The 25,375-nt window shown below is 42.6% G+C and overlaps 1 protein-coding gene across 2 annotated transcripts in view; it reads right to left on the bottom strand.

The window, feature by feature from the left end:
- The window catches only part of LOC115176013 (R-spondin-2-like), an 84,102-nt gene that overhangs the window by 40,112 nt on the left and 18,615 nt on the right, over positions 1 to 25,375 (bottom strand). Inside the window, exons 1-2 of one of the 2 annotated variants that reach the window (XM_029735742.1) lie at positions 4,664 to 4,767; positions 1,230 to 1,418 (exon numbers count right to left, since the gene is read on the bottom strand). In XM_029735742.1, the coding sequence (XP_029591602.1) occupies positions 1,230 to 1,311 (82 nt within the window). In that variant the 5' untranslated portion in view covers positions 1,312 to 1,418; positions 4,664 to 4,767. Of the gene's footprint in view, positions 1 to 1,229; positions 1,419 to 4,663; positions 4,768 to 25,375 lie in introns of those variants that run through there. The other variant, XM_029735735.1, reaches the window with a different exon arrangement.

The following is a 25,375-nucleotide window of genomic DNA, read 5'->3' as shown; positions in this document are numbered from 1 at the left end:
CAAAACCAGCGGACGTATTTGCATGGAGGTTTGGAGAGAGCGAGCGAGTGAGTAAGTAAGCAGCAAAATGGTTTCTCCTCCGGTGTCTGCTGCGCGTCTGGATTATTGGGCCTAGAGGTCCTGACACGCTCCTTTGGGGCCTCATTTCAGCATGTCTGTCAGGAGTTTGGCTAACAGAACCCAATGGGTTCAAGTTCTTTCTCAGTTTTCACATGAAACACTCAGCCAACACCACGGGCTCTCTCTAAACCTATAAAGCCTGCCTCTCTCAAGCCAGACTCCATGTTAAAATAAGGTTACGAGATGGGGGCGCAGCCTGGTCCAATAGGAGAGGAGAGGGATACATTTAATTAATTGGATTTTGTAATATTATTATTATTATTATTTATATATTTTTTTGCTGAGAGCCATTGTTGGGTTTTCATTTTTCCCCTTTCAGTTTTTAATATAGAAAACATAATTAAAAAGATCTGTGTCTAAAGTTGTTGTCTGTTTTAGGTGGTCATGGGACCAAAACAATTCTGATATCGAATACAGCTGACTACACACAGAAAACACATTGAACACATGAGCACATAAAGCCCACACAAAATGATATACATTTATACTATTGACATCGATGAATGGAAATATCTAATATGATTTTATCTTTTTTCCATCATCAGGATTGTTCTTTTTTTCCATCATCAGGAGTGTTCTTCCTCAGAATGACATCATCCAGCCATCTGCGAGTGCCTTAACCTGCACACGGCGGCGTTCTGTTTGTGCAAAGTCTACAAACTATTGGAAGCGTTATTTCCATAAAACAAAGCACCAAGGTGTGCCTCGAACTTGAATAACAGCCCATTTAAGTACGTCTGAATATCCTTCCTAGCCTTCGTTCTGAAGCCCATCCACAACACGCTCTAACAAGCCTCTAAATGTTCACCAAGCGGGACTGTTGGTTGAGAAGCTGGATTAAACCAGACATCTACAGCCTCAGATCCTCAGATCCCACATCCAGGCCTATACTGATCGCCACTGGAGGAAAGGCCCTTCTTAATAAAGTCTTGTCTCGGCACTATCATCCACCTGTACTAATGGTTCGGCCGTTCAGAATGTGATGCGTGTGTGTCTCCCTCTTCCCTGCATAAGGAGCACGTAACGAGACAATAAACCATGTGACGAGAGGAGAGAGGAGATAGAAAAGAGAGAGCAGGGTGTGGAGGGCTGAAGGAGGGAGGCCTTACGGGAGCACGTGTTGATCTCAGGAGCTCGAATGCCGTAGTATCCCGTCGGACATGCGTGGAGACACTCGCCGTACTGCCTCATCCTCTCCCTCCGCAGGAACAGGAAGAGCTTGGGCTGGCAGTTCACGCAGCCATTGTCCTTGGAGCACACCGAGCAGCCCTTGCAGATGGGGTACACTCCATAGCTAGCTGCAGGAGAGAGACGAGAGACAGGAGGCACAAACAGGAAGTGTGATTAGTTTCAACTACATGTAAAGCAATGCAATCAATCAATCAGTCGATCAAATTTCTTATAAAATCTTTTTACATCAGCAGTGGTCACAAAGTGCCTTACAGTAACTCGGTTTAGACCCCAAAAAGCAGGGAGAAGCACAGTGGCAAGGAAAAAAAACCCTAGAACAATGTTTGAGTTTGAGAGTGTGGAATACAGGCACCGTCAGTATGAATGAAAACTGCCTTTGATAGTATATTCCACTGTAACTACTGTAACTAACATGTGGTAGTGCAGCTGAGTTCACTGGGCCTAACAACAACATGTTCCTGTCACGGTGGTAAGACAGAACTGTGGATGGCCTCAGAGCTGAGGACAAAGGTACACTTAGGCAACAGACTAAACCAGAGGAAAAAGTCAGCAGTTGAAAAGTCCATCACACAATATAAGCCAAACAATAGTAACGGATATGTAACGAAGATATTTTCTAATTTGTAGGAAATCCGTCTGATTCAGCAATTTGTCATTCATGCAAACTTTGGATCCCCTCTGCAACTTTGAATACTGATTGGTTTTGAACGTGAATATTGCATTAATTCTGGTCAGAACTGGCCCTTCTGAGAACTGTATTGACGCTGTGTTGAGACAGCCGATGAAAGCCCCAAACCACATTGACTATGGGCCCGGATCGAGTTGCCGGCGGAGGACAAAGGAGCCAGTAACAGCCAGTCCATTCCACAATAAGCGTCTCTTAATATAAACTCCTTAGCGATCCCGTTTACAAGAAAATGTCCTTGGGCGAACACAATAGCTGCAAACGAGAGACACTGCTATCGATCGGAGCCAAGTTTTAAATATCACAGGCAGATATAGGGTAACAGCTCCCACCGAATGGGCAACCTACCACAGTGCTTAATAAAACATCATAGAGGAGAAGTCAACTGTGGGAGACTGAACAGAGCATGTTTCTCCATTGGCCATGAATTCGCATATTACATTTCTCCAACCCGTTTAAAGGCAACAAGAAATTGCTAAGTGGAACTATAACAGCAGTTTGTGATCATGTGAGAAGCAGCAGCAAGGAGATGTCAGTGCTTGACATGGGGTTCACTCTTCCCCACAGTGTTGAAGACTGAAGCAGAGTACTGAGGATTTACAGAGAAGACCCGCCTGGCAGACTACACACACACACACACACACACACACACACACACACACACACACACGCACACACACACGCATACACACACACACACAAAATCTGTGTTGGGGAGTGGCGAGATGGAGAGAGTAGAGACACTGAGATCTAGTGTTAATCAGAGTGTGTCTGTGATCGTCTCCAGGGATTAAGTTCACCCTGACACCTCGTCGATCACGTCCAGATTAGCACCCAATGTACTCCGTGGCCTATTCATCACTGATTGCTCATCTCCATACTGCACGACTGCTCACCCAGCAACGAACAGAGACCTCAATACGTCAGACAGATAGCACATTTCAAGATATTTCCGAACTGTGAGAAGATCGGATTTCTTGCAGCCACGTACTGTAACATCCAAATCTAAACAGGCCGTCCACTTTTTCTTCTTTCGCTTCAGGACATTAAAACCCAACCTGCTTCTGTGTACTCTGACGGAGAAATCATATGGGAAGTTGATGTCATTTTCAAAGATAACATAATGATATTCAAAGTAATGATATTCTTGGACTATATACAGCGAGCTCCAAAAGTCTTGGGACAGTGACAATTGTGTTGTTTATTTGACTCTGTACTTTAACACTTTGGATTTGAAATGACACAATGACTGAGGTTAAAGTGTAGACTGTCAGCTTTAATTTGAAGGTATTCATCCATATTAGGTGAACCGTTTAGAAATTACAGCACTTTTTGTACATAGTCCCCCCATTTTAGGGGACCAAAGGTATTGGGATACATTCACTTATTGGTGTATTAAAGTAGTCAAAAGTTTAGTATTTGGTCCCATATTTCTAGCACACAATGATTACATCAAGCTTCTGACTCCACAAGCTTGTTGGATGCATTTTCTGTTTCTTTTGCTTGTGCTTCAGATGATTTTGTATCCAATAGAAATTAGTGGTAAATAATGTATTGTGTCATTTTGGAGTCCCCTTTATTGTAAATAAGAATATATTATGTTTTTAAACACTTCTACATTAATGTGGATGCTACCATGATTACGGATAGTCCTGAATGAATCGTGAATAATGATGAGTGAGATACTGTAGTTACAGATGCACAAACATGCTAACCTCTCACCATTACAATAACAGGGAAGGTTAGCATTTTGGGGGGGGTAGGATATTCCTCTGTAACCTTCTCACTCATAATTATTCACAATTCACAATCATGGTAGCATCCACATTCATGTAAAAGCATTTAGAAACATATTCTATTCTTATTTACGATAAAAGTTACCCCAAAATGACACAATACATTATTTACCATTAATTTATATTGGGCACAAAATAATCTGAAACACAACCAAAACAAACAGCAAATGCATCCAACAAGTTTGTAAAGTCACAAGCTTGATGTAATCATTGCGTGCTAGGAATATGGGACCAAATACTAAACTTTTGACTACTTTAATACATATATAAGTGGATTTGTCTCAATACTTTTGGTCCCCTAAAATGGGGGGACTATGTGCAAAAAGTGCTGTAATTTCTAAACGGTTCACCTGATATGGATTAAAAATACCCTTAAATTAAAGCTGACAGTCTGCACTTTGACCTCATAGTCATTGTATAATTTCAAATCCAAAGTGCTGGAGTACAGAGACCAAAAATATATGTGTCACTGTTCCAGTACTTTTGTATCTGTCTATCTGGCTTCATGCTGTCAATCTCTCCATAAAGAGAAAATAAACGAGGGTATTTTTCTTCCTCATCGCCTCACACAGCCATACATTAATGTAGAATATACACTCTGGGCATGTTTACATTGACCTGACATTCACTGTAAATTGGCCAAATGTACTCCCCTTTCCCAAACCCCATCCAAACATGATTGCTCACACACAACTTTGAGAGCAGGGGAAACCTGGCTTGGAATGAAGATGAAAATTGTGAGAAGTTAGCGAGTTCATTTCCCACCCATTGGGAGAGAAGGGGTTCTGGGTTCTAACCGTGGCGAATGCGGGGCACTACTATCACAAAGCATGTCCCGATCTTTCGCCATCTGGGAGGGTTAGTTACTCACTTGATCTGACCAGCGGCGCCTCTGGCTCACCTCTTTTTAGTGGTTGATAACTAATATGCCTGCTGCCTTCTATTAGCCGCCATTTAACTGTGCGTTCATTATGCCTGATCACCTCAGCCCACTGGTCAATCAATCAGCGAGAACGTCGTCAGCGAATCGCTTCATCACATCTCTGGCTCACACTCCATGCCTTTCCTCTTTGATCCTGTTGAAAACATTTTTTTGCTCGTTGCTAATCTTGCAACACATGCTGATGAAGGATATTGTTATCTGTTTGGATCTGATGCAGATCCCACATCCTACAGTTAGAAATGGAAAGGGAGGAAACACTCTCCAGGCGAGTGAGATTTTTTTGTTGGTAACTGTTCTTTGGAGACTTCTTTGGATCAAGTCGAAGTCTGGAGCGCATTCGAAGCACAGCCCACAGGTATGTCAGAAGGGAGGCAATGATTAAGTCTGTTCATCCGTCTGCCTGTTTGGAGTGGCCCTGTCTAACTCAACTAAACCTACTGGAATGGTGTCAAACACATTCAAACATCAATATTGCCAGCTGGTTTCAGTCATTTATCAATTCTCAGACACATCGATGTGAACCAAACATTAAACCAGCTCAAAAAAGGAAAACGGTTTTGCTTTCTAAGGACGACAAGGTGTCCAAACGAGTTCTCTCCAATTCCACGCCTACAAAGACCTGGATATTTAGCAGGAACATATGTTCAAGATACAAACCTCTCACAATATTTGTGCGGAAAACCAACAATATCAACACCCCAGGGGTACGAGCAATGCCGTCGGGGGTACACCAAATACAAATGTGATTCACATTTTTTTTTGTTAATTAAAAACATATTTACATTTGGGTGAGTTTTTTTTCTCTCACCTGACTAGCCTCGTTTCACTGCCAGAAATAAAATTAAACCATCTAGTGTTCAGCGAAATAACAACACGATGTCAAATACAGGTACCCTAGTCAAAAATAATTAACATCCAATCACATTAACCGTTACTCTCTAGCGGGAATTCCACTAACGGTCCGAATGTAGCCAAACGTAGCTGCTGCTCATTCCGTTTGCTCGAAAATGGATAAAGGGTTAAAAAAAGTAGGGCCGCGTCCATAGACACACATACCACCTCTACTGGTAGTACTGCTACTACCAGCAGTACTACACCTGCACCTATCGACGACACAAGTTGTTCTGCTTCCACGAGCACATCCAATGCTAGCATCAGTAATTCTACATTTGTTGTTAGCCCAGCTAGCATGGACACTGACAGTTGTGAATCTGATGCAGCCGAAGAGCTACTGCCCCCTTACGCGGGAAAGCACCGAACAACAGACAGCGACGTTGGACCATCGAAGAGGCACAAAAATGATGAGAACTACAGCACATTGATTTGGGGTTCACTTATATTGGGAGTAGTGCCTTTCCTCTGCCACAGTGTGTTATATGTGCAAAAATACTATCTCACAACTCGATGAAACCTTCACTCTTGCGCAGACATTTAGAAACAAAATATACCAATTAGAAAAATAAGCCACAGGAGTTTTTTGAGCGACAATTAAGACGTGTATCAAAGCAACAGATACCATTAATAAGAAGGGGCTAGAACCGTCTTATATGGTGAGCTACCAAGTGACTAGGACAGGCAAGTCCCATACTATTGTGGAGGACTTAATAATTCCTGCTGCCATGGATATGGCTGGGCCAATGCTGGGGGAAAAGGCCCCAAAAAACTATACAGACGATGCCTTCATCAAACAACACTGTTTCACGACGCATCAGTGACATGGCAGGAGATGTTTTGAAACAATTACTTCTTCGCATACAAGCCAGTGAATTCTATGCGTTACAGCTGAATGAGTCAACAGACGTGGCGGGCTGGCACAGCTCCTGTAGATGTCTGTTACGTTTATGGGGGGGGTCAATTAATTAACTTTGTTAAAGCAAGGCCCCTGAACTCTCGTGTATTTTATACACTATGCAATGATATAGGCAGCGACCATGCAACACTTTTACAACATAAAGAAGTGCGCTGGTTATCAAGGGGCAAAGTATTGACACGTTTTCTTTTATTGAGCGACAAGCTTAAAGTTTTCTTTACTGACCATAATTTTCACTTGTCTGACCGCTTGCATGACAACGGGTTTCTCACACGACTGGCCTATCTGGGTGATGTTTTTTCTCGCCTGAATGATCTGAATCTAGGATTACAGGGACTCTCCGCAACTATATTCAATGTGCGGGACAAAATTGAGGCTATGATTAATATGTTGGAGCTTTTCTCTATCTGTATTAACAAGGACAACACACAGGACTTTCCATCGTTGTATGATTTTTTGTGTGCAAATGAACTCAAGCTTACGGACAATGTCAATTGTGATATAGCGAAGCACCTGAGTGAGTTGGGTGCGCAATTACGCAGGTACTTTCCCAAAACGGATGACACAAACAACTGGATTCGTTATCCCTCTCATGCCCTGCCTCCAGTCCCCTTACCAATATCTGAACAAGAGAACCTCATCAAAATTGCAACAAGCGGTTCTGTGAAAATTTTGTTTAATCAGAAGCCACTGCCAGATTTCTGGATTGGACCGCACTCAGAGTATCCTGACACTGATGCCCTTTGCAACCACATACCTATGTGAGAGTGGATTCTCGGCCCTCACTAGCATGAAAACTAAATACAGGCACAGACTGTGTGTGGAAAATGATTTAAGACTGAGACTCTCTCCAATACAACCCAACATTGCAGAGTTATGTGCATCCTTTCAAGCACACCCTTCTCATTAACCTGTGGTGAGTTATTCACAATTTTCAATGAACACATTTTATTTCTTTTTTAAATTTTACCTTTATCTAACTAGGCAAGTCAGTTAAGATCAAATTCTTATTTACAATGACGGCCTAGGAAAAGTGGGTTAACTGCCTTGTTCGGGGGAAGAACGACAGATGTCAGCCTTGTCAGCCTTGTCAGCTTGGGGATTTGATCTAGCAACCTTTCGGTTACTGGCCCAATGCTCTAACCACTAGGCTACCTGCCGCCCCAAATAAGGTTTTATATGTAAGATGGTTAAAGAAAGAGCAAAATGAGTGATTATTATTATATTATTACTTGTGCCCTGTTCCTATAAGAGCTCTTTGTCACTTCCCACGAGCCTGGTTGTGACAAAAACTCACTCATTCTTATGTTTAATAAATGTATTGTATAGTGTGTGTGGCAGGATTACAATGATGTCAAAAAACAACATTTGGGAGTGTGCTGACCCCGGTGCTAGAGGGGGTACGCAGCTGGAGGTTGAATGTTTGAAGGGGTACGGGACTATAAAAGTTTGGGAACCACTGTTCTAGAGGAATATGGCCTCCACCACCACCAGTCCAGTGCATTGTAGACAGAGACACTGTGCCAGTGGGGAGATCGATCCATGGCGACGCGATCAGATACAGTGAGGGAAAAAATAATTTGATCCCCTGCTAATTTTGTACGCTTGCCCACTGACAAAGAAATGATCAGTCTATAATTTTAAAGGTAGGTTTATTTGAACAGTGAGAGACAGAGTAACAACAACAAAAATGCTGAAAAACGCATGTCAAAAATGTTATAAATTGATTTGCATTTTAATGAGGGAAATACGTATTTGACCCCTCTGCAAAACATGACTTAATACTTGGTGGCAAAACCCTTGTTGGCAATCACAGAGGTCAAAAGTTTCTTGTAGTTGGCCACCAGGTTTGCACACATCTCAGGAGGGATTTTGTCCCACTCCTCTTTGCAGATCTTCTCCAAGTCATTAAGGTTTCGAGGCTGACGTTTGGCAACTCGAACCTTCAGCTTCCTCCACAGATTTTCTATGGGATTAAGGTCTGGAGGCTAGGCCACTCCAGGACCTTAATGTGCTTCTTCTTGAGCCACTCCTTTGTTGCCTTGGCCGTGTGTTTTGGGTCGTTGTCATGCTGGAATACCCATCCACGACCCATTTTCAATGCACTGGCTGAGGGAAGGAGGTTCTCACCCAATATTTGACGGTACATGGCCCCGTCCATCGTCCCTTTGATGCTGTGAAGTTGTCCTGTCCCCTTAGCAGAAAAACACCCCCCAAAGCATAATGTTTCCACCTTCATGTTTGACGGTGGGGATGGTATTCTTGGGGTTATAGGCAGCATTCCTCCTCCTCCAAACACAGCGAGTTGAATTGATGCCAAAGAGCTCAATTCTGGTCTCATCTGACCACAACACTTTCACCCAGTTGTCCTCTGAATCATTCAGATGTTCATTGGAAAACTTCAGACGGGCATGTATATGTGCTTTCTTGAGCAGGGGGACCTTGCGGGCGCTGCAGGATTTCAGTCCTTCACGGCGTAGTGTGTTACCAATTGTTTTCTTGGTGACTATGGTCCCAGCTGCCTTGAGATCATTGACAAGATCCTCTCGTGTAGTTCTGGGCTGATTCCTCACCGTTCTCATGATCATTGCAACTCCACGAGGTGAGATCTTGCATGGAGCCCCAGGCCGAGGGAGATTGACAGTTCTTTTGTGTTTCTTCCACTTGCGAATAATCACACCAACTGTTGTCACCTTCTCACCAAGCTGCTTGGCGATGGTCTTGTAGCCCATTCCAGCCTTGTGTAGGTATACAATCTTGTCCCTGACATCCTTGGAGAGCTCTTTGGTCTTGGCCATGGTGGAGAGTTTGGAATCTGATTAATTGATTGCTTCTGTGGACAGGTGTCTTTTATACAGGTAACAAACTGAGATTAGGAGCACTCCCTTTAAGAGTTTGCTCCTAATCTCAGCTCGTTACCTGTATAAAAGACACCTGGGAGCCAGAAATCTTTCTGATTGAGAGTGGGTCAAATACTTATTTCCCTCATTAAAATGCAAATCAATTTATAACATTTTTGACATGCGTTTTTCTGGATTTTTTTGTTGTTATTCTGTTCAAATAAACCTACCATTAAAATTATAGACTGATCATTTCTTTCCCTCACTGTAGATATCAAAAGAGAAGCCTCTACTCCCTTAGCTCGCATGCTGCAGTGCCTCCAACCGAAACAGTGAAAGCCATTCGGCTCTGATGTGTAAACAGCATCTACAGCCATGTTTTCAAGTCACACTAGAGAGGAGACGATCAAAAGTGCATCGGTCTGGAGGAATTTCGGGCTTTCTGAAAATTACAGCATCATAACCTAATTTGGCACCCATGTGCGCTTTTAAACACACAGCGATGGTATGTTGTGTGAACTTGCAACGCTCTAAGTTATAGGCAGCAGTTGACATTGTACATAAATAGTTTTCCCGAACAGCAAAAACATTTGAAACCAACCAATCAACTATGCAAACCATATTTTGACATGTTCACATGCTAGACTTTTTCAAGGCATCTGTAGTAGCTCTCAGCTCTATCATTTCATCTTTCATCACCAGAACATAGGCCTAACCGAAATGGTCATCGTGAGATTATGGATACCATAGAACACCCTGTTTTTTTAACTGTGGAGAGAGAGAGAATGTGAGCAGTGAACACACCATTAGAAATACCACTCCCTCCCCATGATCAACCCACGTAGTTTACAGTTTCAACCACAGAATAAATAGGACTTAAAACAAAAACATCTCTGCAGTCCTCACTTCTGATGGTTATCTAATGATCCCTCTGTGCCTCAAGTACTGTATTTACAAAAACCAGGGCCCCTTTGAACATCACTGGAGAAGACACCACCACAATGGTTCCTTAGCACAGCAAGCTAACCAAGCAGACAAGACAAATACTACAAATCATTTGGAGTGTGACGGTTGTATAGTGAAATGGGACTGACATATAGCTGCTGGTTAATATTGGTCTTCTACTGACGCCACATACAGTAGATCATGTGAGAACCCCCTCCCCTGCCACAGACATCTATTTGTTGGTGGTAGTGGGTTTGAGGGTTCTCCTTGTACGTGCCAGTGTGAGATATGCAGCGAGCAATTTAACATATATCTGAAGTCCTCCACTGTATTGGCAGCCTCAATTCTACTATGCTAAGTTTCTCAACTGAACCAATATGTGCCGTGTTTTTGTGTTGCTGGGAAGTCCCGATAAGGTTCTACAAATCAATTGCTTGGGTTGAGTAATAATCATTCTTCATTTGACTCTCTCTCTGGGCTTCAATGAGACTCCATTTTACAAGCAGTTCTGGTAGAACAAACTTAAACTGATAGGCAACATGTTCCTCCAACAGTGTTCCAGTTGCACTGCCCACTTTGGAGAGAGATATTGTAGTTCATTCAGGTGAACACAAAGCGTTGGTCCTCCATTCATGCAAAACACAGGCCCATAATGTGAGTTATGACAACACGTTTGGAGGGTAGCGGTTTCATTCAGCAGGGCAGCGGTGCTGTTGTTGGGAGGTTTGTTTTGAACGCAGCTCAGGAGCAATTAGGCCCACGGTGAGATCCAGCAGGAACACAGTCTGTCTCAGGTACGTTTAACGACTCTGAAACAAGCGTAATGGGTATCACCGGCAGCTGCCAAAGCCCCACATGCAGGCAGGGGAGTTAGCTGGGCCTGGTCCGAGCCAACCACCTCCTGCCTCTCACGCACCTACCGCTCTCCATGACATCATCAACCACACTGACTCATTATAACGTTCTGCAACTTATAAACCATAATAAGGCAAATTGCAGATCCGTTTTTGGTGTTTCTTTTATGTGAGAACTTTGATTGTTCCCTGTAGGAATTAACACACTGAGTCACCCCTCGATCCATCTACCGCCCGGGATGGAAAAGTAAAAGGGAGCATCCCGCCCACATTACTAGGGCTCATTTACTGTTGATCCCATTTGTTGAAGTTGTGTGAGGCAGGGATAGATGGGATGTCATGAGAGGGCAGAGGAAGAGGGTTGCCCGGGCCAGGGTCCAGGCTTTCTTTAAGTGAGTAACTAAAGCTGCTATGCATCAAAACACACTCAGGGTCTGATTAATGACTAATGTTTCTCTGTGGAGGGGGAAAACCCTTACTCGAACTGTTGTGACTGGGAAGCTTGTGCTAATGATACAGTACAGGGGATTCAGGGTCAAACGTACCAAACATAACACAAGAGGTTATATCCTTATCTACTCCGGGGGGGGCCCTGGTATGTCAATCTAATAACACTAGGATAGCTACATCTCTAGTAGCTAACCAGAGTTTTGAAAGAGTTTACATTACTTTACATTAATGTATGGATTTATTCATATTGGATGCAAATGGCGAGGGAGGACATGGTGCAGGGAAACCTCAGGCCTCATAAGTCACAAAGCCGCAGCCTGGTTAGGAGGTTCTCTCTTCTTATGTGGTGAGAAGAACATTCGCCAACAGAACTATATATGTGGACTTTTCTTCATAGCATCTAGGCGATTATTGTAATTTTTTCCCCCGCAATGATGGTATAAGCTTACTGTTATTCAGTCTAAGCGAGAGAGAGAGAGAGAGAGAGAGAGAGAGAGAGAGAGAGAGAGAGAGAGAGAGAGAGAGAAAGAGAGAGAAGTCATATCCCTCTCATTTCAGTGGGTCTGGATGTGCCACCCCTGGGCGAGAGACGTGCGGGACACCATCACAACCACCAACAGGCTGGCCTCGTATCGAACTTGGAGACACGACCGCTCGTTGTATCCCTCTTCAAACCACGTAACCCTTGAGGCTTACGCTGTAGCAGCGAGAGGCTGAACAGCCAATTCTACACTGTAAAACTCTCAGACCGTCCACACAATGTTAACCAGCCCCCGGAACGGCTACACATTGTTCTAGCTTGTTAAAGTCGGTACATGGAAGGGAGGGGAGGGGGGGGGGGGGGGGCACCAGCCCTATGCGCTGAAGGCACATTTCTGTTCCAATTTAGCAGAAAATATGTTGGACTCGGCTCCGACTCCTTTCCAGCTGGAAACAGTCAGGATTTAGGATCTATGTTTTTTTCAGAGTTTACTTTAACAGATCGTACTGTATGCACATGTTTATAATTTAGGACAATTCTGCTGCTTATAATGATTTTGCTGCATGTGTCTGAGCAAACACATTTGTTTTCAGACTTATTATTATAGCCAAAGTGTTCCTGTGACACAGACCCACCAGGCAAGGCAAGACAAGGCAGGCAAGCAAGCAGGCGCGGAGATATTTGATCACATCCCTTGAAAGGAGCTAGATATCTCCAAAGCAATGGGGAAAACAGGCAGCTATATGAGTAGGAACCTGCAGCTTATAATAGGGAATAGGGTGGGCATAAAGAGTTGTGGCATGGCCTGTACCTAGCATGTGTGCCCATTTCCATGCAGAGAAAAATTATGCAGATACAATCATGTCAGGTGGATTCACATCTTTGGCAGGCCACATTAAATTGGCTTGTGGGGCGGATTTGGCCTGCAGGCCACAAGTTGAAGACTCCTGGCCTACAGTAGGCCTCAGCACAGCTTCTTTCTGGCTTTGGCCTCCCTCACTCAATCAATCAATCAATTACTCAATCAATTACTCAAACAAACCATGACTCAATCAAATACTCTCATCTCTCTGAAGCCACTCCCTTGACCAAGTCTAATCAGTCCTTAAAAGCCCTTTCCCTTTTAGAATTCAAACTGTGTCACAGCACAACTGTCAAGATTCTATTCACATACTCTTCATAAAAGAGGCCCTCGGTCCTCATTAATGAAAAGCATATTTTACTCAAGGCCTGATTCATATTCAACCCTATACTTTTATTTATTTGACTTTTGTATACAGGTAAGTCATTTAACAACAGATTGTTATTTGCAACGACGACCTGTCAAGAGAGCACAGCAGAGCTATAGTGAAAACGGACTGCTCAGTTACACAGGCAGTTGGTTTCTCAGATTGAAAAGAACCCCTTGGCGGTTTCAACATGGCTACGTAAAGACGTGTTCCGAGGCCTCTCCACTAAGGGTTGATACTTTTCTGTTTTAACCTTTTATCTATCAAAATGAGAACACACTTTGTACACCTACTGGCTCTAGCAACATTTGGGTGGCATTATTGGATATGTCGGCAACTGGGAAAACGAGACAAAACGGTAAACAAGAAGACATGACGAAGACTAGCAACACAATGATATGGAGATGCTAGCCACCATCTGCGCAGATACGGCTACACTACGCTCTGATTTCATGACCCAACTTCGTTCTTCTGTGTCAAGTCTACGAGCTGAAATGATGACAGAAGTCCAGTCAACTATGGTGACACTACAAACAACACTCGCGACACAAACACTAAAAATAAAGGATATGGAAATTTCGTTGACCGACATCAATAAGCGGCTTACCGAATTGGAGACCAAAAACGACGAGCTTACCTCCGAGAACGTGAAGCTAAAGGTTAGTCTAGATAAACAGGAAAACCGTTCCCAGAGACAGAACATACGTGTGGTCGAAATCCCAGAAGGGAGGGAAGGGCGCAATCCTACCGAGTTCATGGCCTCTTTCCTGCAAGACGTCCTCGGCGGAGAGACGTTTGACAGGCCCCCAGTCATCGACAGGGCGCATCGCACTTTAGCGGCAAAACCACGGACCGGTCGCTCTCCCAGAGCAATGCTGGTCCGCCGACATTACTTCCAGACCAAATGTAACAGTATAGCTTCCATCCCTCTCCTTGCCCCAACCTGGGCTTGAACCAGGGACCCTCTGCGCACATCAACAACTGACACCCCACGAAGCATCGTTACCCATCGCACCACAAAAGCCGTGGCCCTTGCAGAGCAAGGGGAACAACTACTTCAGGTCTCAGAGCGAGTGACATCACCCGATTGAAACGCTATTAGCGCGCACCACCACTAACTAACTAGCCATTTCACATCGGTTACACAAAGACAAAATTATTTGAACCTCCCACGAAAGAGGACAGCTGAACTACAACGGCAAGCGGATCCATATCTTCCCAGATTTCTCGGCAGTCCTGGCAAGACGCAAAGCTGCATACAAAGATGTGAAAGCCCAACTTCACAAGGCAGGAGTCAGATTTGGCCTGATACACCCGGCTAAACTGAGGATTACTTTCCAGGGGGCTAGCCATACATTTGACGACCCCCAGTCTGCGCTCACCTTCTACTGGGACAATATCCACTTATCAGCGGCACAGAACCCAGATCCGTGAAGGTTGCTAGGTATGTTATTAGGGTGCACACATGGTCAGTTTATGGACGTGAATGTGAGTAACTTTTATTTGCCCTATTTGGGCAGTCCATGCACTGCACATAAATGGTTGACTACCTCGGGATGGAACTGTCTACCATGCCATGGTATACAAAGTTATAGTTAATAAGCGTTATAGTGTAATGTAACTAAGCTTTTCATTTATAGAACTGAGGTTCTTTTTTATTTTTTCATGAATGAATAAGCCAAATCTCTACGACGTTCCTGTTAATTTGCTCTTTTAGTTGGGCCTCAAGGTAGACAAAGGGGCGTAATTACTAGGCTATGTTCATTTTACTTCAGGACTGCAATTTGTATTTTTTTATATATTATATAGGCTAGGCTACATGTGACTGTGTGGTGTGTGTGTGTTCGGGAGTGCATGTGAGTACAATAGCGCTAATGCTTAGGACAATTTAAAATATTAGGTTATTCATTTTTCCTCCACATGTCCACAGATCTATGTTAATTCCCCTTTATTCAACATAGGACATTGTGAAACTTATTTATATTTTTATTAAAAACCCTTAGTGGGATTTTAGTAATGTGACAGAAAACAAGGTAGGTACTGTTTTTGGGGTCTGTCGTTTCATTTGGGGACTCAGCAGTGGGTTTTTTCTAAATTGTATTTTTAGGTTGTATTTTAGTTTAGGGTTACACAAATGTTTTATTAATTGTTTTGTTTTTGTGATGCACTACTCAGTCTGGGTTAAGTCATTCTTTAATACTACTGTAACATAAACAGTTCATTTAAAGCAGTCTCCTGGAATGTTCGGGGCAGTAAGGATGTGGTCAAGAGGAAGAAAATTCTAACATTCTTAAAGGAAAGGGTTTCAATTGCTATGCTACAGGAGACACATTTATCTTCAACAGAACATGATAAGCTGAAGTGGGACTGGGTGGGCCAGGTGTACTTTTTTCTTCTTTTAGTTCAAACCAAAAAATTTCCCGTTTATATTTGAGCACCAAGATACAGACCCTGAAAGACGATTTATTTTGATTACAGGTAGTATACTTGGTCAACATAATACTATACTAAATGTATATGGCCCGAACACAGACTCCCCCAAATGTATGCCTGGCATTATTTAATCAACACTGCAAGGGACTTGGGTTTATTTCAGGAGATTTTAATTGTAGTTTGGGTAAATTGGATAAATCATCAACTGTTCCAGTCTCAAATAATAGAGCCTCAAATGCTCTCAGAAGCGTTTGTGATTCATCTGGTTCAATAGACGTATGGAGAGAGCTAAATCCTAATGTCAGAGACTATACTTTTACTCAAGACCCCATAATTCATATTCTAGACTGGACTATTTTTTTTATGCCCTCTGCTTACATGCATGTTGTCCAGTCATGTGCTATTGGTTCTATAGTAATTTCTGACCATGCCCCAGTGTATATAGATATTGAAATTTGCAAAACATTCCCCAAAATTAGATTTTGGAGACTTAATATGTCTCTGCTTAACAATGAAGTATTCTGCTCTGTGATAAAAGATAAATTATCACATTACTGGCTTGACAATCTACTCTCTCCTGTTTCAGCTGCAACTATCTGGGATGCTGCTAAAGTAACCATAAGGGTTTATATAATCTTCAAGCATCTCTGATCGAGAAGCTTAGAATTGAAAATAAGAAGAAATTGGAGGCTGAAGTAAAGCATTGAGAATTTTTTTCATAAACAACAACCAACCCAGGCGAACTGGAATTCACTAGCTTGTGCTAAGGCCAAACTCAATTTAGAGCATACAAAGCATGTAAGCATTTTCACCAAGCAAAAATATTACGAGTTCAGTAACCGTCCAAGCCGTCTACTTGCACACCAACTTAACAAATAACAGAATGAAAGATCAATTAAGTCTACAAGGATGGCAGATGGCTCCACTTCTTATGATCCATTGCTTATCAATAATCTCTTTATACTTCACAATGTACAAGATCGAACGACAAAAATGACAAAATATCTGAATAAGATCATCTTGCCCACTATATCAGATGAGCATAGAAATAGAGTAAATGCTCCCCTTTACACCTAGTTCACGAAACTATTAAAACATTTACTTTATTTTGAACCTTTTATTTAACTAGACAAGTCAGTTAAGAACAAATTCTTATCTATAATGACAGACTACCAGGGAACAGTGGGTTAACTGCCTTGTTCAGGGGCAGAAAGACAGATTTTTATCTTGTCAGCTCGGGGATTTAAGCCAGCAACCTTTCGGTTACTGGCCCAGCGCTCTAACCACTAGGCTACATGCCGCGCCAGGCAATTAAGGCAATGCCTTCTGGCAAAGGCACCCGGCCTAGATGGCTTCTCTGCAGAGTTCTACAAGAAGCTCTGTCCTGAGATATGCCTGCTCTAAATGATATGTTCGAAAGTCATGGAAATCTGCATCCTGATTCTAAAAAAGGACAAAAACCCATTAAACTGCTCTTTGTTTAGACCTATCAGTTTGCTAGGAGTTGATGTTAAAATAATCACTAAGACACTTGCGCGCAGGTTGGAGGTCCTACTTCCAGACCTCATTAAACCTGATCAGACTGGCTTTGTCAAATCCAGATTTGGAACGGACAATGTGAGAGGTGCTTTGAATATAATAAACCACCTTTGCAGAGTTAAAGACCCTGCACTCATTGTCTCTCTTGATGCCGAAAAGGCCTTCGACAGAGTTGAGTGGAAATTTGTTTGCTGTATTAGAAAAAGTTAATCTGGGTGACCATTTTATTAAGAGTTGCAAAGAAAAAGCCATATCTCAGACTGCCCAATAAAAATAAAATATTAAGATGAGCAAAAGAACACAGACACTGGACAGAGGAACTCTGCCTAGAACGCCAGCATCCCGGAGTCGTCTCTTCACTGTTGACGTTTAGACTGATGTTTTGCAGGTACTATTTAATGAATCTGCTAGTTGATGACTTGTGAGGCATCTGTTTCTCAAACTAGATACTTTAATGTACTTGTCCTTTCGCTCAGTTGTGCACCGGGGCCTCCTACTCCTTTCTATTCTGGTTAGGGCCAGTTTGTGCTGTTCTGTGAAGGGAGTAGTACACAGCGTTGTACGAGATCTTCAGTTTCTTGGCAATTTCTCGCATGGAATAGCCTTCATTTCTCAGAAGAAGAATAGACTGACGAGTTTCAGAAGAAATGTCTTTGTTTCTGGCCTTTCTGAGCCTGTAATCGAACCCACAAATGCTGATGCTCCAGATACTCAACTAGTCTAAAGGCCAGTTTAATTGCTTCTTTAATCAGAACAACAGTTTTCAGCTGTGCTAACATAATTGCAGAAGGGTTTTCTAATGATCAATTAGCATTTTAAAATGATAAACTTAGATTAGCTAACACAACGTGCCATCGGAAGACAGGAGTGATGTTTGCTGATAATGGTCCTCTGTACGTCTATGTAGATATTCCATATAAAATCTGCCATTTCCAGCTACAAAAGTCATTTACAACATTAACAATGTCTATACTGTATTTCTGATCAATTTGATGTTATTTTAATGGTCAAAAAAATTGCTTTTTAAAAAAAAAAACAAGGACATTTCTAAGTGACCCCAAACTTTTGAACGGTAGTATATATATGTGTGTGTGTGTTTTATTTTCTATTGTACACATTTGTAGCTAAAAATATCTGAATTGCAGCATACATAGGCCTACGTAAGTATATAAAATATGAGATGTACTATAGCACTGGATGGACAAAGCAGGTGTAGTTTGTCAGAAGGTCTTCAGGGGAAGGTTGAAGTGGCGAAGACGGTTCATCATGTCTTCGGATCCCTTTGGTAATGTCGGAGATGTGTGTTTCGCATTTTAGGTTGGCTTGGAATGTCACACCGAGGGCTTTGGCACTGGACACCACCTCAAGTGTGTGGTCGGAGATGGATAATGGCAGAGGTGGGTCAGGATTATGCACTTTGCACTTTGTTGGGTTGAGCTTCATCTTGTTTTGTTCTGAACAGTCGGCTAGTTGGTTGAGATCCTGCTGTATGGTGGAAGTGTCACTTCAAAGGTACAATTTGCAATATCCTACAGATGTGGTCATTTCAATGAATTAATAATATATACCCACTGATTCTATAAGAATATAACTTATAAAGCCCCATTAGCTTAGTACAATTGTCTTACCCTAACATAACCCAAAATGTATCTGTTTTTTTACTCAATAGTTAACAATAGTCGTTGTCAACTCAGAACGTATAGCTTCAAAAGAATACCTCTAGCATAATAAAGAAAAAGAATGAAGGATTGTGCCTTTAAAGGACTGGAAAGGACTGGAAAGACTCATAGCCCCATTTGAACTGAACTGCAAAAGGAAAAGCAGTGAGAACTGCCTCGATGTGCAGTTGACAAGTCAGTGTCATCTCTACATGAGGTCCCATCAAATATTTTATGGTGCAATCAGGAGAGGAAAGTAGAAACAACAGCAATACTATTTAACGTAATTAATCACATTACTTAAACATCCCATTAAAAAGAATGACAATTTTGATATTTCGATGAAACTAATTTCATTACATGATGCATTTATAACCGTGTATAGTTGTCCCTCTGTGGAACATCTCCTCTAGAGCATGCTCTGTGATCTACTTCTATTCCTATCACTCTGAATGATCTTCCAGCTACTGACTGGCATGGTGCTCTTGTTCTATACAGTATCTGCCTCTGTCATGTTGCTATGCTGTTTAGATGCCAGCATGGCCAATATGTAGGTCTGTGCAGGTGCTACAGGGTTTACTACTCTCCAGAGCAGGATAACAGAAAGAGTTAATGGGTGACTCAACACAATGGATCTTATCACTCTCTGGCCTTGCTCGAAGACACAAACATGTGGTTTATGTTTCTGCCCTGTGGTTTATGTTTCTCTCTCTTTCTTTTCGCCCTTTTTTGGGGGGGAATTTTTTATATTTGGTATTTTCCACTCCCATAATTCCTCTCAAGCTGCGAGTGAAATGTGTTTTCCTCTCTCTGAAAAGGGGAAGAAATAGAGAATGAGATGGCTGGAGGTGAAGTGGCTTAAATTAGCACACCTGTTGGTAATTTATCACACATAAACCTCACACCTAATTTTCACACCTGTAGCTCAATGTGCTGTGAGTCCCAGTAATTCACTCCCACATGGTGTTTGAGTGTGGCACATGGTGTATGAGTCCTGGGTTTTCCCGCAGCGCCCGGCTCGGGATGAGAGGAGAGGGGACATGACAGCCTATGAAGAGTGGACATGGGCATGCGTGCTTGGCATTTTTGCACCACATGTAACATGGCTCAGTCTGGCATCTTCCATCCCCTCCTTTGCTCTTACTGCTTTTACTCTACCAGCTGTGGATACTTCAGGTTCTTCACATCTGAAGGAAAAAGTGGATGGATACCAAGCTTCTCCCTGCTGTGTAGCACAAAAATAAACATCCCTGAGGGCTCGGGTCTATTTGAGGCATCCCAAATGAGCAAAAACATCCACACAAGTGAACACACACTACACACTCTCTCACACACACAGGGCTCTAAATGAACATACATTGGTAGCACTGATGCCTCCAACCCAAAATAATGTAGGAGCACAACATAACATTTAGGAACACAAGAAAAGCAGATTTTTTAAAATTGATTGACATAAAGCCTATATTGGGTCTATATGAATTCAAGATCGTAGACCTACAAAAGGCTGGAATGGGCTACAAGACCATCGCCAAGCAGCTTGGTGAGAAGGTGACAACAGTTGGTGCGATTATTCGCAAATGGAAGAAACACAAAAGAACTGTCAATCTCCCTCGGCCTGGGGCTCCATGCAAGATCTCACCTCGTGGAGTTGCAATGATCATGAGAACGGTGAGGAATCAGCCCAGAACTACACGGGAGGATCTTGTCAATGATCTCAAGGCAGCTGGGACCATAGTCACCAAGCTAACAATTGGTAACACACTACGCCGTGAAGGACTGAAATCCTGCAGCGCCCGCAAGGTTCCCCTGCTCAAGAAAGCACATATACATGCCCGTCTGAAGTTTGCCAATGAACATCTGAATGATTCAGAGGACAACTGGGTGAAAGTGTTGTGGTCAGATGAGACCAAAATGGAGCTCTTTGGCATCAACTCAACTCACCGTGTTTGGAGGAGGAGGAATGCTGCCTATGACCCCAAGAACACCATCTCCACCGTCAAACATGGAGGTGGAAACATTATGCTTTGGGGGTGTTTTTCTGCTAAGGGGACAGGACAACTTCACCGCATCAAAGGGACGATGGACGGGGCCATGTACCGTCAAATCTTGGGTGAGAACCTCCTTCCCTCAGCCAGGGCATTGAAAATGGGTTGTGGATGGGTATTCCAGCATGACAATGACCCAAAACACACGGCCAAGGCAACAAAGGAGTGGCTCAAGAAGAAGCACATTAAGGTCCTGGAGTGGCCTAGCCAGTCTCCAGACCTTAATCCCATAGAAAATCTGTGGAGGGAGCTGAAGGTTCGAGTTGCCAAACGTCAGCCTCGAAACCTTAATGACTTGGAGAAGATCTGCAAAGAGGAGTGGGACAAAATCCCTCCTGAGATGTGTGCAAACCTGGTGGCCAACTACAAGAAACGTCTGACCTCTGATTGCCAACAAGGGTTTTGCCACCAAGTACTAAGTCATGTTTTGCAGAGGGGTCAAATACTTATTTCCCTCATTAAAATGCAAATCATTTTATAACATTTTTGACATGCGTTTTTCTGGATTTTTTGGTTGTTATTCTGTCTCTCACTGTTCAAATAAACCTACCATTAAAATTATAGACTGATCATTGCTTTGTCAGTGGGCAAACGTACAAAATCAGCAGGGGATCAAATACTTTTTTCCCTCACTGTACTTCTGAAGCACAATGATGTGCCCTAGACACTAATAAAGATATTGTTTCTTATAAAAAGCTAAAACGTTTATACAAACACCTGCAAGCCAAGATTTACCGCAGATAATTTTTTTAACTGAACAGCTTCAATGTGCCTTGGCATAGATTCTACAAGTGTCTGGAACTCTATTGGAGGGATGCGACATTCTGAGAAATTCCATAATTTGGGGTTTTCAATTGGGTTGAGACGGTGACATACACACTTGCGCACGCTCCTTTAAGACCCCTCTTTCAAAGTAACTGAGACCTCTTCTTCTAGCCATGGTAGCCAAAATAATGGGCAACTCTGAATTTTTATACATGACCCCTAAGCACGATGGGACGTTAAATGCTTAATTAACTCAGGAACCACACCTGTGTGGAAGCACCTGCTTTCTATATACTTTGTATCCCTAATTTATTCAAGTGTTTCCTTTATTTGGGCAGTTACCGTATATGATCAGACTGGTAACAGATCAGGTGTTGTATTACTCATGAAGCACAGCTGAGTGAGCATACATTTAAATAATTTGCATTTTAATGGTCTGATGTCTGCATCTGATGGTCAGTTTCAGCAGAGGGAGGGAGCAGCAGAGGGTCCGCCTCTCACCATCCCTCCGCCGAGACTGACCGTGACCCAAAAGGGGACACACGATGGTTGAATTAACGTTGTTTCCAAGTACTTTCGATGAAATTACATTGAACCAACGTGGAATAGACGTTGAATTGACGTCTGTGCCCAGTGAGCACGCTCTTCTAGCTGATGGTGGAACTGGAGTCGCACCCCATTATTTCAGCCTCATGCGCTAATATTAACAATGCAAGACTTTCAATACATATTGCTATTCGTTCATTGCAGTGCTGGTTAAAGTGCGAGTGGACGAATATGCCATTTTATGGCATATAAAAGTGTTGACTAAAAAGTGTTGACAGTGCTGAATACAAATGTAGACATGAACTGCTCTTAAAAACAGCAGCTCTTTGCTGTATTCATGACAGTCTCTCTCCACTTAGTACATAATGTTCTGAGAACCATATGTTTTAGAGCATGGTTGTCATATGATTATTTTGCATACAACCTTTCCACAACTTTCTGGGAATAGTTATTTTCTTGGTATTTCATTACTTTAACAGAACGTTTCCTAAAAGTTCAAACATGGTTACATTTCATTTCAATTTTGATCATGTTCTAGGAAAGTTCTCCAACTTGTGTGACATTGAGAATGTTCTCAAATAGTTCAGAGAATGTAAAGAAACAAAGTTCTTCTGTGGGAATTTCAGTACTTCAGCATAACGTTTCCTAAAGGTTTCCTCATGGTTCTATTTCAAATTGTTCCAAGTGTAACCGATGTGAAATGGCTAGTTAGTTAGCGGTGGTGCGCGCTAATAGCGTTTCAATCGGTGACGTCACTCGCTGCGTCGCAAGGGCCGTGGCTCTTGTGGCGCGATGGGTAACGTTGCTTCGGTGGGTGTCAGTTGTTGATGCGTGCAAGGGTCCCTGGTTCGAGCCCGGGTTGGGGCGAAGAGAGGGACGGAACCTACACTGTTACATTGATGCTGTTGACCCGGATCATTGGTTGCTGCGGAAAAGGAGGAGGTCAAAGGGGGGGTGAGTGTAACCGATGTGAAATGGCTAGTTAGTTAGCGGTGGTGCGCACTAATAGTGTTTCAATCGGTGACGTCACTCGCTCTGAGACTTGAAGTAGGGTTTCCCCTTGCGTCGCAAGGGCCGTGGCTCTTGTGGCGCGATGGGTAACGTTGCTTCGGTGGGTGTCAGTTGTTGATGTGTGCAAGGGTCCCTGGTTCGAGCCCGGGTTGGGGCGAAGAGAGGGACGGAACCTACACTGTTACACAAGAACATAAGAAACAACGTTCTTCTGTGGGAATTTCAGTACTTCAGCATTATGTTTCCTACAGGTTTACTCATGGTTGTATTTAAAGTCATTTTCTGAAATTTTTCTAAGAACGCTAAGAAACAAAAGTTATTCTGTGGGAATTTCAAGACTTCAGCATTACGTTTCCTACAGGTTTCCTCATCGTTCTATTTAAATTCATATTCTCATTGTTCCGAGAACGTTAAGAAAATGTTCCATAAAAACCACAAGAAAACTTTAGTGAACGTTCTAAGAATGTTATTTAAAAACATACATGTGTGTGTTAAGTGTGTTCTGGTGTGTTGGCCTCACCCACTAATTGGCCACACCTGATCTTAATGAGTGCTTGTTTCCTTTGAAATGGGGTCTGTTTGAATAGACAAAAATTAACAGCTTTGTATGCGTAAAAAAAACATGGCATGCTAGCTCCATCCTGGTGGCATAGTGGACCAAATCCATGAATAGAAAACAGAGGATTATAGGTTTGAATCACTGATGCCGTGTCACAATAAAAAATGAATGTTTCCATGATTAATGCCTAAGCAAATTAATTTCCATGTTCTATCTGTGCTTGGAGTTCAAAAACGTTAATCAAAAATAAGCTAGCAGTGTTATAAAAAGTCTTACTGAAACATTCAGTGAAAGTTAAGGAAGTAATTTAAAAACCTCCAAATAACCTATAATATCCATTCTCAGAGCATTAATAAAACCTCCCAGGAAAACTTTCAAGGAACAAGAGTAAAACGTTATCAACCTAAAAATAAATGTTCCCAGAAGAAGGTGAAATGTTCACTTCCGTTTCACCGGTCAAGAAACGTAAGGCTTTGTTCCCAGAACCAATGGTAAACCAAAAATGTACGTTCCCACATCTTCCAAGGAGCCTAATGTGCTAGCTGAGTCTCTAGTCTTGGTTTTACAACTTTTGAAATCTCATAGTATCAGCGCTCGAGGAAGCTGCAGACACGGTAATCTGAGCTATCTGATTAGCCAGCCGTAGGCCTATAGGTGCACTTGATTTGCTCTCCGGGCCCGAGGGGTATGGCACTCGGAGGCAGTGGTACAGCAAAGCCTAATCATAACAACAATTATTCTTATTCTGGTAAACATTTTTTGTGCAAAATATTTAGGAGCATATGTGACCAAAATGGTTGCACTTCAGAGCCCTCCACACACACTGTATACATAGTCACACTGACTATCACTACGGCCCTCCCTCTCTCCACTGGGTGAACATGAACCGTGACACACAGTTTTACCTCATTAACCCTTTAACAAGATACAACCTCACACCCCCGCTCAGCCCTGCGGCCTGGAGGGAGATCTGGGTCAAAAGTGGAGCGCTCCACAGGGGGGGCCGATGGCTGAGACACGGCCTTACTTTCACACATGGTCCACGCCACAAAAAGCCAATTTCAAAGCATCGTTCCCCGGCTCCAATATCTCCAATCCCACCACCACCTTCCACTTGAGAGTGAGAATTGCACCGCCTGGGGTTTTCAAACTTTAGTAATTGAGGACTGTTTCTTACCCTTTACAGATAGACTTCATGGTATGTTGCCTGTAAAAAAAAAAGATGAAAAAAAATCTGCCATTTTTTTTTTAGCTCAATTCATACAGTCCCATTTCTACCACATTCTTGTTGAATGTGAGTTTGAGTTTGAGTAGATGTTTGCCAATGTGGGTGGACTTATATTTGAATAAATCCATTGATCACAAAGACATCCATTATTAATTTGTTTTAGGCAGGTCCTAAGAAACATAAGACTAATCATTTATTTTCAAAAGAATAGAACGGCATATTTTGAGTCGAATTATGTTGCTGGTCT

Source organism: Salmo trutta, chromosome 3, assembly GCF_901001165.1.
Source record: "Salmo trutta chromosome 3, fSalTru1.1, whole genome shotgun sequence".
NCBI lineage: Eukaryota > Metazoa > Chordata > Actinopteri > Salmoniformes > Salmonidae > Salmo > Salmo trutta.
This window is presented reverse-complemented; position numbering and strand designations above follow the sequence as displayed.